The sequence below is a fragment of the Gavialis gangeticus genome, unplaced genomic scaffold, assembly GCF_001723915.1.
Source record: "Gavialis gangeticus isolate Ggan-Ray unplaced genomic scaffold, GavGan_comp1, whole genome shotgun sequence".
NCBI lineage: Eukaryota > Metazoa > Chordata > Crocodylia > Gavialidae > Gavialis > Gavialis gangeticus.
The window spans coordinates 52,746,684-52,759,115 of record NW_017729022.1 but is presented as its reverse complement, the minus strand read 5'-3'; the positions used below and the strand labels follow the sequence as shown (position 1 = coordinate 52,759,115).

Below are 12,432 nucleotides of genomic sequence, written 5' to 3'. Positions count from 1 at the left end.
GGCTTCTTGCTGTGTACCATCAGAAAGCAGCTTTAATTTGTGTTTTGGCACCTACTAGATAGTAACTGACCTGAGAGGCTCTCTGAATGCCATTGTCCCTCATTGAGTATCAGTCAGTCTAGTTCCCAATAGATTTTCAGTACATGGCCCGTGAATGGGTGAGCCATTCACTCAATTTCTGCAGTAGAAAAGCTGAGAGACCATAAAGGCTCCCTCTCTCCTTGCTGTAGAAAAAAACTACAAATTCCTGGTTTCTGTAGTGTGTGAACTTTATCAAACATTTAACATGATTTAAACAAACAATGAAGGAAACATGGAGCTGGGAGAGTAGAAAGGGGCAAGTGGAACATGAAAGGCTGAGAGTCTAAATGAAGATGCATGCACGCACAAAACTCCAGGCCTGAAAAATGATGAGAAAACTTCTGACCCAGAATGGAAATGTACCAAGACATAAACTATATAAAGGGCAAAAATCAAACAATAAATAAGGTATATACAAGGCACAGAAAGTAACAATAAATAAACTATGTACAACCTGAAATGAGAACCGATACATAAAGTATTTACAAGGAGAAGTCAAACATATGGACTAAGGTAAATGGTAAAACCAAAGCTACAAGTAAGTTAAGTGCCAAGGGAGAACTCAAAAAACAGGTAATACAAACAGGCCACAAAGAAACAACTCTCTGTGCATCCAAGCAAAACCTGAGCCAGCACACCAATGGACCTGAACTCACAAATTACAGTGCTCTGGAGGAAAAAGTACTGGGCAAGGATTTGCAGCAAGGGTGCAGGAACAAATAGGCAGAAGCAGAAACATCTCTCATGGCTTGACTAAATCACCTTCTGAAGTGACAAGTCCTCCTGGGAGAAGCCTTATTTTGCCTAATACACCCAGCAGGCTGCCACCCTCCCAGGAGTCCCCTCACTACCATGGCTAAAGCTTCTTTCTATGGCAACATCCAGCCAGGGTTGTACTGCAAGCACCACTGTAGGCTTGTGAAAGGATTCTCCCATCAGCAATCCCAACTCTTGAAGCAAGGCTGGGGGGGGTTCCCCTTTTCCATCCACTGAGATGGAGAAGGGAAGCTACTCTTCTTCTCCCCACACTTTATGCCCTAGAGGAGTGCCTTGCATTGAGTAGACTAGATGTTAGACTTTGAGGTACACTTGCTTTGCAGGGAAAAGAGCTGTTCTGGGCCATTGCCTGCCAAAGCTATGAGAGCTGCACAGAGGACTCCCAGGCATGAAGCACTGAGTTACAGGGGGCCAAGTGCCTCGGGTGAATATGGGGCTCCATAATGTTCATTTCAAAGAAGGTGGGGGGGAAAGAACACTGCTAGCCAGGAGCTGATCTGAGCAGCCCAAGACGCATGGAATAGACAGGTCTCAAAGCAGGGACCTCAGCAATGACAGGTCAGGAACACTGCCCTGGTAGTACCACCCTGGAATATGCCTTCTTCATTTTCCCCCTGCCTCAGCAGCCCCCTTTCACTTTGGCCATGACTAGAACAGGGCCTCAGGCTGCCAGGTTATGTCCCTTTAGGTCTGGCAGCTAAGGTTACTGAAGAGTCTTAGTTTGAAGCAAGGCTTAGGGTGGAGGAAAAAGAGAAGGATCCCCTGAGAGGAGGGCCAGTGTGGGGGAGGAGTGACACTCTAAGATGGAGCACTACTGCATGGCCAACCTCCAGGCTGGAAGAACTGGTAGCCTTTGGTCTTAAAGGATTCCTGGAGGAGAGGGATGCTATTTCTCTGGCAAAAGGGGACACTGAGCTTCTCGGGAAGAATCTGGGGGAGAGGAAGGTGCAAGCCTACATTTCCCAGGCTCTTCATCTGCCAGAGTCCAGAGAGGCAGCACTTTGTCCTCTCCTTGGCTGCTGGAATTCCCTCAATATTCCCTATGCACCCTCAACAACCTTGTCACACACATGCCACCTCCCATAGTACTGGGAGAAGTACTGGGGGGTGACAGCAGCCTTTGGAAGATCATATTCGATTCTTTCAAACCCCGTTGTGGCCTGCTGCTGCAGAGTTCTCGTGCAAATGACCTGGGGTGAGTGGCAGCTACACCACTGAATCTAAATGGTTTCCTATCTTTATAGTTCCCTCTTCCCCTAGTTCTTTCCCACTATTTTAAATGGTTTATTATGGGCTTAATTATTAAATAAAAGCAGCCATTTATATTCAGCAGGTTTTAATGAACATACCCTCTTACAACATGCATTAGAACAGTGATGGCCCTACCTCATTCCTGAGCCCCTTCTTCCTGCTCAAAGTAGTCTGCCAATGCCTCCCTGACAAGAGTCCCCTGTTGGCTGTAGTTTTCAAGAAGTACTGGCTCTGGCTGCTCATAACGCTGAGAAAGTCTCTCAGCCTCCATCACCCACCCAACCCCCAGAGTCTCACCCCTCGTCTCACAGATGTTGTGTAGGATGCAGCAGGCCACCACCATGCTGGAAAGGTAACGTTCAGACGCATCCAAACGGACATTGAGGGCTCTCCACCTGGCCCTGAGGCGTCCAAATGCATGTTCTACCATCAGCCAGCAGTTGCTTAGCCGATGATTGAAAAGTTCTTTCCGGGGGTCCAGGTACCCTATGAATGGCTTCATGAGCCATGGTAGGAGGGGGTAAGCTGGGCTACCAATAATCAGTGGGGGGATTGTCACTCCATTGATTTCTGTGCTGGAAGCATCCCCGGCAAAATCTCCCCTCCTCATCAGGGGGACAAGGCTAGAATTACGGAAGACCCTAGCATCATGCATTTTGCCAGACCATCCAGCAGTGATGTGTGTGAATCTCCCACAGTGATCCACAAGGCCCTGCAGCCCAATAGAAAAGAAGCCCTTTCTGTTCATATACTCTGAGCTACGGTGGGGAGGGCAAAGGATGGGGATGTGTATGCTGTTGATCACACCAATGCAATTTGGGAACCCCATGTGGGCAAATCCATTGATGACCTCCTGGGGATTGAAGAGCCCAAGGAAACGTGGGGCAAGCACCTTCCTGATTGCTGTGCACACCTCACGAATAGCTGATCCAGCAGTGGATTTGCCCACGCCAAACTGGTTGGCCACAGACCTTTGGCAGTTGGGGGTTGCCAGTTTCCAAATGGCAATTGCCACCCGCTTTTCAACACTCAAAGGGACTCGCATGTTGGTAGTTTGCCTCCTTAGCTCTGGAGTCAGCTCTGCACAGATCTCTAGGAATGTGGCCTTTGTCATCCTAAAGTTTTCACGCCACTGTTGATCACCCCATGTCTGTAGCACTATTCTCTCCCACCAGTCTACACTTTTCTCCTGTACCCAGAACCGACGGTCAACAGTCTGAAGACGTTCCCAAAGCAGGCCATCCTTGTTCGTGTCCTCAATATCATCTTCTTCTGGCAGGTCGCAGTCACCTGCTGACAGCATGCCATACAGTTCGAATGTTCTCCTTGTGAGAGCTTCAGACATTGCAGCCTCGCTTACATGGCTTTGGAAAAGCAAGTCACACAGCTGGGTGATCAGGCTGGTGAGAGTCATGAGGAGATTACGGACTCGTCGCCGTGAGTCCAAGTACATTATAAGGACCTGACGGCGTTGAGCATTCAGTGCCTGGAGGAGCTCTAGGTGGGAGGCATCCATGCTGTATCTTTGCACGGCATGGAAGATCTTCAGAACCGTTGGAGTGGTCTTCTGGCCTGACTAGTATCTAAAGGAATGACAGCCTGAGACTTCTGAGTACCTTGGGGCTAACTTCTCAGAGGATACCAAGGCACATCCTAGAAAGCACAGGAAAGCAGGGCCACAAGGGGAAATGGGATATATGACTCCTCACGGCCTAGCAGAGACAGAGCTTATTCACTGCTTCCCATGAGAGGACTAACCTGGCATACGAAGATGACAACTGAAAGTTTGTTAGTACCTATCATAGTTCAGTTTTACACTGGTATAACAAATTGCTTTAAAGTATACCGTTTCTGCCTTTGGCTGTCTTCTCCCCCTGAGTCAGACAAGAATCAGGATTTCAAGCGGACCATTCTCGTAGATTCGTCTTCTATGGACAGGGCACAGAAAGGGACACAATGAACATACTGACCTGTAGATTATGCAAACAAAATGTGTCTTTTGGTGAATTGCACCATAGTTTACAGATTATCATAGTTTTTAAATAAAAAAATATCTCTGAAGGATTTCATTTCATTGTCTGTATCACATGCAACTGTACCATTCCTACCTAGAATCACCAAGCAAATAAAAACCCCTTGGAATTTCAGTTCACTTGTTTAGGGACTTACGATTTAGGATTAACTGCTAGGGATTTAGTAAAAGGGCATCTTAGAGGGTGAAGGTTTTCAAAAAGGCACTTACTTATTCAGTAGTGTATTCAATTTACTAATCACCAGTGATCAAGAATGCTGGATGCTATCTTGATCACTGGAAAAATAGGGTAGTGAATGGTAGTTGGAGACCAGATAACTGGACTAGTCAAGTCACTTTGAAAAACTGAGTGGCACAATGGACAAATGTTGACCTTCTAGTATACCAACTGACAGCTAGGGTTGAGATTCATGGCCGTACTCCAGTGATTCTCAAACAGGGTACCATGTTACCTGTTGGGTGACTTGAGATCCTTTCAAGGGTGCTGATGGGTGACATGCAATATTAGCACTGGTAGGTGTGCAAACATGATTCACAAAATAAATCCAGAGATTTCAAATAGGAATCCATAGCGTTAAAAAAATTCTGACCCTCTGTGGTCTGAGTTCTCTGAAACAGAAGGATTGCTCTATTATTTTTCTGTAGTAAAAAAAGCTAGGGAAAACCAAGAACTGACAGTTTCTGAAGGGTGTCTTCAGCCTAATAAGGGGTGCCTTGAGTCTAAAAAGGTTGAGAACCATCGTCTTACTTATTAAATTCCAGAGGAATTTAGGAAGCAGTCCTGCCCCCCTAAGTGAATTGAAACTCTTGGTCTATTATTTTCCCAGGGTTAAGGGTATTTGGTAATGCAAGTCTTAAGGGAAGGTTCACCTTGGCATAACTATTTTCTAACATGTCTGAAGTGTTACAAAATATCCTATATGTACATGTTACACTAGGAGTCCGTGCAAGAGGAGCAATAATGTGGACAAAGGGCAGGCTCCAAACTGTTTTAACTACTGGCAAAAAGAACACTCGCCTCCCCCACCCCTCAAAAGAGAGACCTAGACAAACCAGAAATGTTGGCTCCCAAAATGTATATTTAGACTGGTGATATTTTCTGTGTTGATTTAAATTGCCATAAGCAGAAAAAAACAACAGCAAAACCGTTTAAAGTTTGTTTCATTGCATTAATTGATTGATGAATTGGAAAAAAACAGAGGTTTTGCAAGCTCCCGTTAATTAAATTTTTACTGCAATCTCAGCTACCTCTGGCTCAATTTCAGCCACATCTTAAGAAAAAAATACTTCAGGCACCTTCAGTTCCAGTTTTTTTAAAGGGCAAACAATGCATGACCTTCTTCTTACTGTACTTACTTTACATGAAGGCTTCCTGTATGCCTGCAGCGATTCTGGATTACCCAACATGATGAGTGACGACAGTGTTCCGTCAGTCACAGGACTAAACATTCTCCACTTCAATTACAAAAGGCATCAGGAAGTGAAGTATTTCTTGGGAGCCTGAAAGTAAGATGAAGTTGTTTTTTGATATGACACAGTCCACAAGAATTTAATACCACTCTTAACCAATATTTATGTAGGCAACAGAAAATCTTCTACATGAGAGAAAGAAAGTTGGCACCTACTACAAGCATATACAGCATAAGGAGCCACTGGATCTGAAGTTTGGTATATTAAGTCAGGCTACGGTAGGCACAATGATCAATTTAGACATACTCTGTACACATTCCTTCAAAGTGTGGAAGGGAAAATGGAAACAAGTTATACAGGTAACAGTTGTTCTACAGGAAGGAATCAATACAGTAAACAGTAAACATTACCAGCTGGAGTTACTACTTGTGCTGCCAGCGATTTTGTCTTTATTTAGCAGGTTCAAGGTCCCTTCTAATCAGTATTCTGATTCAAAATGTGTATGCTAGTATTTAGGGGCTTCTGGAAGAGTGAACTTAGGGATCTAGACTTTAAAGGAGTTGAAAAGATTGTTTTCAACTCAATATCATTGTTTGCTTTACTCGGGAAGGCTTGGCTTTCTTGTCATCATCGTCTTCTTCATTATTTTTATTTGTATATTTAGATTTATCTCCCAACCTCTAAAGCTACAGGTTTATTTTCACCACTATCTCTGTGTTTTGTGAATGGAGGAAAGGAAGAGCAGGTAGGAGAGATCTGTGCAAGTATGAACTCGCCTCACTCTTTTTCCAGCAATACCAGTTGGCTTAGAGTCATCACACTTAGACAGATCACAGAATCATAGGAATCAGAAAATTAGGGTTGGGAGGGACCTTGGGAGGTTATCTAGTTCAACCACTACTGAAAGCAGGACCATTCCCAACTATATCATCCCAGCCAAGTCTTTGTCTATCCAGGTCTTCAAAACCTTCAAGGATGGAGATTCCACAGCTTCCCTGGGTAACCTGGTTCCAGTGCTTTACTACCCTCCTAGGGAGAAAGTTTTTTTCCTGATATCTAAAACTAAACTTCCCTTGCTGCAACTTGGTGATAGCTCCACTGTTACTGAGCTGATTCTGTCCCACTTCCCTTCACAGCCTGCAACAGAAGGGTCCACACAGCTCATAGACCACACCAGCTTGAGCTAAGGGCCCCTTGCCATGCAGGTACTACCACCATTGCACCATGAAGTGGCACCCTGGTCACATCCTCAGCTGCCCAGCTGCAGGCTCTCCTGCTGTTCTGAGGGCTGTGCCACAAAGTAGTATACTAGCCCCTGGGGAGGGGCAGGAAGCGGAAGCTGGACGAGGGAAGTGCGGGGAGCCCTGAGACCCCAGCTGCTGCACCCAAACTACTGCGGGGAGATGTGGCTAGGTGAGGGCTGGGGACTGCACAGTAACCCCTCATGGGTCACATGCAGCTTCTTGGCTGCCAGTTGGACAGGTGTGGCAATTATTTGGGCCTGTGGGCCACATAGGGAGTTTTGCTAAGCTCTCATGGGCCAGGTCAGCAGCACCTTTCACCCCACATGTGCAAAGGCCCACAAAAACTCCCTATGTGGCCCGTAGGAAGGCAGAGAGCAGTGTTCAGGAGTAGGACAGGTGGGTGAGGCTGGATCGTGGTGCGGGGTCATGGGACAGTGACAGTGCAGGGCTGGAGCAGGCCTCAATCTGCTGCCTGCACACCCTGTGACGGGTGCAGATTCCACAGGCAGGGGCCTGCTTTGGGCTCTGGCCCCATGCTGTCACCACTGGTACCTGTGTAGCATGTGGCCCAAGAGGCCCTTAGCTAAAGCTGGTGTGGTTGGTCTATGGGCTGTGTGGCCCCTTCTTTTGCGACAGCGGGTACGGGGCAGAAGAGCTGGGATGCCTGGGCAGAGGCCCCAGGTCCAATGAAGATGGTGGTCAGAAAGAGCCATCCCCACCAGGGGGGGAAATGGAGGTCAGCAACCAGATCGGCCCAGGTCTGCTGGGAAATGGAGGTCAGCAGCCATGTTGGCCCAGGTGTGCTGTGTGCCCGGGGCAGAGAAACTGGCAGCATGTGCCATGGCCCAGGTTGCTTCTGCGCCTGGGCTGGGCTGGGCAGGACTGAGGGACCTGCTGCAGGCTGGACAAAATCCCTTGTTGGGCTGAATCTGGCTCACGGCCTGTATTTTTCCCACCCCTGGTCTATATGGTGTCACACTGCTCAATCTTTTACCATTCAGCTTGCAAACAAGGTCCCGATCACAGATGGGCTCTAGTCTTGCCTTTCTGAACAAAGACTGAACGATCCTGGAGTTTTTTGCAACATAATGGCTAGTACACTCATGAAATCACCAGTCACTAGGTTTAGGTTTTTGCAGTTCAGAGGCTGTTCTGATTTGTGCCAGTGGATATACTGTTCACTAGCAGACAGCAATTATTGATCCTTTTCTTTGGCTCCAGCCCCAGGCATATCTTAGCAGTATTTGGGACCAGCCCCAAATACAGTATGCTTACTAGCTTCTTTACCATTTGCCAAAATAAATTTCATAGGACGTACCAAAACTCAGGCTGGGAGTCACAAGCAGGGTAAGAGAATAAACCTGAAGGAAAATATGCTTTCTTTGCTAAAAAAAAAGGCCATAAAATGTATGCTTGTTTCAATGTAGGCAAGCTGGAGAATAAAGGATATACCAGTAGCTGCCATTGGATCTCTTGTCCACAAACTGTTTACTTTACTCCTTGATAAATATAATCTTTGAATCACAGACCCTTATTCTTCATCTTTGTCTAGTTCTCTCTCTCCCTTACCTGGTTTTCCTTCCCACCTCCCTTAGACCAAAAACAAATGTTTTTGTAGTGGAGTTACATTGTACAAAATATGTGAGGGGCAGGGATTATTTGGCTTTTTTATGACTTTTTTGTTGGCCAAGCATTTTGCTAGGTATATCCCTTCATGGGCTCTGGGAGAGACAGGGAAGCTGACACACAGAAAACCGCTCAGACAAACACTCACAATGTAAACACCTCTTTGCTACTTGCCTGGCCGGTTCCCTCCCTGCAAGAGGTTCACCACTTTTATGAATTCTATTTAATTGCTCTTTTGAAAGCTCCTGCTGATGTTAGAGAATAGAGTTACAGACAAATTTTAAGATGACAAAAAATGCACATAAAGATCACTAGATATGTATTTTAGTGGCAAGAGAAAGAGGGGCAAGCCACATTTTTGGGCTCCTTTTTTCTCCATCTTGATTACATGTGGCAGTAAAAAGTACTAGCATCAAAGTCATAGTTACAACCACTATAGTAGGTATTTTAAAGGCAAGTGCAAAGTCAGACAATGAGATGAAGAATAGAGGACAGGGGTTTGGGGAGATTTTGAAAAGAAATGAATCATGATAGACAGCAAACCGAACATAAGTTCTTATCATGACAGCATTGTTTAGAAAGCTAACATGAATCTTGGATATGTAATAAGGGGACTATAACTGGAGCAGGGAAGTTTAAACTCTTTATGCAGCTTGGGTGATATTATTGTGGAGAGAGACAGTTAGATGTGTTAGATTGAAGTCAGGCTGGAATTGCACCTTATCAGTCAACTAAATTAGAAATGCATAAGCTTTGCAGAATATCATGAAGTTATTGTTTATGAAAGCTTATGCATCTCCAATTTATCCTGCCTTTTGACTAAGATCATTGAAATGTGGATAGTGCAATGTCACAAAAAACAAACATACAATTAATTAATTAAAAATAAAAAGGTCCAGTGACAATTTTTAGGGGCCTAGAAAATGTTACAGAGAGATTTAAACCTTAATTTAGCACATTTAACAATTAGAACATTTTAAATCACATGTGGTACTTAGCTAGCTGTACTCATTATGAAGTGCATCTATACTTTGCTTTCTACCTGCTTTTCTAATAGCAATTAGATTTTGTTTAGCAGAAAAAAAGCAAACAAAACCCCCAAACCATAAGCTAATTGCTGGGAGCTTAATCTTCATATAGTTAGGATAGAAACAATCTATTCATTTTCTGGAACAGTTTACAAAGGGTTGTAGTGGTTTCTACAATGATGAAAGCAAAATCAAATCTTTTACATTGCACCCTTTGCTTGAACCATTTTTCCTCCACACCAGAGCCCAAAATAAAAGAATAAGCGCAGAGAAATTTTAAAATTGCAAATACTTTATCTGCCACCAGGTGTGTGAGTTGGGAGGGGGGGGAGGGGTGCTTTAAAAGAATGGTGTACATGACAAACCTAGTCCCTAAAGCAGTTCCTAAAATCCAAATGACTTGTTGTGACAAACCTAGAGAAACAGAAGCAATTCAAAGAGCAGACACCTCCCTCCCAAGGCCCCAAAGGTTCTCAGTTAGGACACAAATCCCACTGACAAGGGTGGAAGGGGTTGTACCGATGGTCTAAATAAAGTTCTATAAGGAACATTCCAGTTTTAATGAGGCTCAAGGGACAGATCCTCCGGCTCAGTCTGCAGAGAGAGCAGTGGCAGGCGGCAGGAAGTTACAATTCACATCAGATCCGCACTCTGGGAGGATGAGCAACCCTCCTCCGAGCTGGAGCAGCGGATGGGGACGGCTTTCCTGGGGAAGCAGGAATGTCCTCCCCCCCAATACCACAGCCAAAGACTGCCCACGTAGACTCAATTTCTCCCCACGAGGCTACTCACCTCCCCGGCTCATGGCGGGAGCGGAGACGGAGAGCGATGCATGGGGGGGAGGCCGAGCGCGCTGGGGAAGATCAGGGAGACGATCAGAAGTTAAAGGCCGGGCGAGGGCCCGCTGCACACGGGCCCGGGCCCGGGCCCGGGCGAGCCACTGGCCCCAGGGGAGGCAGGCACGGCCCCCCCGCTGCGGCAGGCTGCGGCCACCGTGGCTCAGAGGCACTGTAGGTCACTCCCTCGGGCGTGCCAGCGGCGACCACGATCCCGCAGCCTGAGGCAAAGCGAGCGACCCCGCGAGCTGTCACGGAGGCGGCCCGGGCAAGCGGCCGCGTCTCTTCGGGGCGGACGCGTGGAAAGGGCTGAGGGCCCGGGCTGACGGTGCCAGGACAGGGGAAGGGAACATGGCCGATCCCTGGCCAGCGACAACTGCCGCCGGTTTGAAAAACCCGCCCAAAGCTGGGATTTAAGAGCGCTGCAGCTCGTTTCCTCTAGGGGCAGCGGCGCTGCGAGCAGCCTCGCCCAGTCCCCGCGCGGCGCCTCCCTCCTCTCGCTTCCCCGAATTCCTCTCCCCGCGGCCCGCGCAGAGCCCGGGCAGCGCCGAGCACCCCACCTGGCCCCAGCAGCATCACCCCTGTCCTCTCATCGCCACTCCGTGCCGTTTGCCTCCACACACCTCGTGCTTCAGGCCCTAAGCACCGTCCTCCCCCCGCCCGGCGCCCCCAAGCCCAGCCCAGTCTCACGCCTCATCCCCGCGCCCGGCCCGGTCTCGGCAGGGCGGATTCCCCGAAGACCCCCAAGAGCCGCAGAACGAAGGAGGGGTACAGACACCTGTCTCCTTTGTACTGCTCCGGTCCCGCCCACTCCAGGCACCCGCCGAAAGGGAAACAAAAGTGCTAATTTACAACCACTGCCAAACACAGGTCAGGCGCCGAAACCGGGTGATTTTTAGGCTGGAACAAAGCGGTATAGGGCGAGCCTTCCTAATTTTTTTTCACGTGAGGAAAACAAAACACGCCAGGAATTAATGAAGGGACGCAAAAGCCCACTTACTTGGGGACGTGATTATTACAAAGTGAACAGCTCTTTTCTGATCATGTGGGTGGCTCTGAAAAGAGCCTTTGGGGTGTGTTTTTCGCAGTTTAGACCTCTCGTTTCTCAGAGACCGTTTTTACTTGCTCTTGGCCTTGTGGCTCTCGGTCTTCTTGGGCAGCAGCACGGCCTGGATGTTGGGCAGGACGCCGCCCTGCGCGATCGTCACTTTGCCCAGTAGCTTGTTGAGCTCCTCGTCGTTGCGGATGGCCAGCTGCAGGTGGCGGGGGATGATGCGCGTCTTCTTGTTGTCCCGCGCCGCGTTGCCCGCCAGCTCCAGGATCTCGGCCGTCAGGTACTCCAGCACGGCCGCCATATAGACCGGAGCTCCGGCTCCGACCCGCTCGGCATAATTACCTTTCCGTAGCAACCGATGCACCCGGCCTACAGGAAACTGCAGCCCGGCCCGCGAGGACCGCGACTTGGCCTTGGCCCGCACTTTGCCTCCCTGCTTTCCCCGGCCTGACATAACCGCAGATTTCCTACCACAACCTTCTTCCTCTAAAACAAGACTAAATAATCGTGCTGACGTAACTATTCTTCCCTTTTTATCCCTTCTCCGGGAGGGCCTGCTGTTTCGTGATTGGCTAAAAACTATCCCTGTGTTATCAACCAATGGGACGGCGGATCTTACTTTGGCCAATCAGAGGGTAGAAGCGCCACAAGGACGATCCAATAGAGAGACACATTCTAGAGTCCTCTAATTTGCATAAGCACCCTATAAATAAAGGGCACAGCGGCCATTTTAGCGGTATTGTTGGTATTGATCTGTGGGAAGTAATCTGTTAAGATGCCGGAACCCGCCAAATCTGCTCCCGCGCCCAAAAAGGGTTCTAAGAAAGCGGTCACCAAAACGCAGAAGAAGGGCGACAAGAAGCGTAAAAAGAGCAGGAAAGAGAGTTACTCTATCTACGTGTACAAGGTGCTGAAGCAGGTGCACCCGGACACCGGCATCTCGTCCAAGGCCATGGGCATCATGAACTCTTTCGTCAACGACATCTTTGAGCGCATCGCCGGCGAGGCATCCCGCCTGGCGCACTACAACAAGCGCTCGACCATCACGTCCCGGGAGATCCAGACTGCCGTGCGCCTGCTGCTGCCCGGGGAG

At 48.0% G+C, this 12,432-nt stretch overlaps 2 protein-coding genes across 8 annotated transcripts in view; one reads left to right on the top strand and one right to left on the bottom strand.

The window, feature by feature from the left end:
• Positions 1-1,468: 1,468 nt before the first annotated feature.
• On the bottom strand, positions 1,469-11,833 carry LOC109295839 (histone H2A.J). 6 transcript variants are annotated; one of them, XM_019514933.1, is made up of 4 exons: positions 10,242-10,680; positions 5,498-5,641; positions 4,818-4,861; positions 1,469-4,079 (listed from the first exon to the last, which is right to left on the bottom strand). In XM_019514933.1, the coding sequence occupies exon 4, from the start codon at positions 3,623-3,625 to the stop codon at positions 2,246-2,248; it is 1,380 nt and encodes a 459-aa protein (XP_019370478.1). In that variant the 5' UTR covers positions 3,626-4,079; positions 4,818-4,861; positions 5,498-5,641; positions 10,242-10,680; the 3' UTR covers positions 1,469-2,245. The 6 variants fall into 6 exon arrangements, with proteins under 6 accessions (XP_019370478.1, XP_019370482.1, XP_019370479.1 ...); XM_019514937.1 differs by lacking the exons at positions 4,818-4,861; positions 10,242-10,680 and adding an exon at positions 11,286-11,833; XM_019514934.1 differs by lacking the exons at positions 4,818-4,861; positions 10,242-10,680 and adding an exon at positions 11,286-11,401.
• The window catches only part of LOC109295842 (histone H2B 1/2/3/4/6), a 15,608-nt gene continuing 5,208 nt past the window's right edge, over positions 2,033-12,432 (top strand). Inside the window, exons 1-3 of one of the 2 annotated variants that reach the window (XM_019514939.1) lie at positions 2,033-2,037; positions 10,704-10,706; positions 12,115-12,345. In XM_019514939.1, coding sequence (XP_019370484.1) covers positions 12,115-12,345 — 231 coding nt within the window. In that variant the 5' untranslated portion in view covers positions 2,033-2,037; positions 10,704-10,706. Of the gene's footprint in view, positions 2,038-10,703; positions 10,707-12,070; positions 12,346-12,432 lie in introns of those variants that run through there. The other variant, XM_019514940.1, reaches the window with a different exon arrangement.

Coding starts and splice junctions, on each gene's coding strand:
- LOC109295839 (XM_019514934.1), bottom strand. CDS start 3,625: ATGGATGCCTCCCACCTAGAGCTCCTCCAGGCACTGAATGCTCAACGC.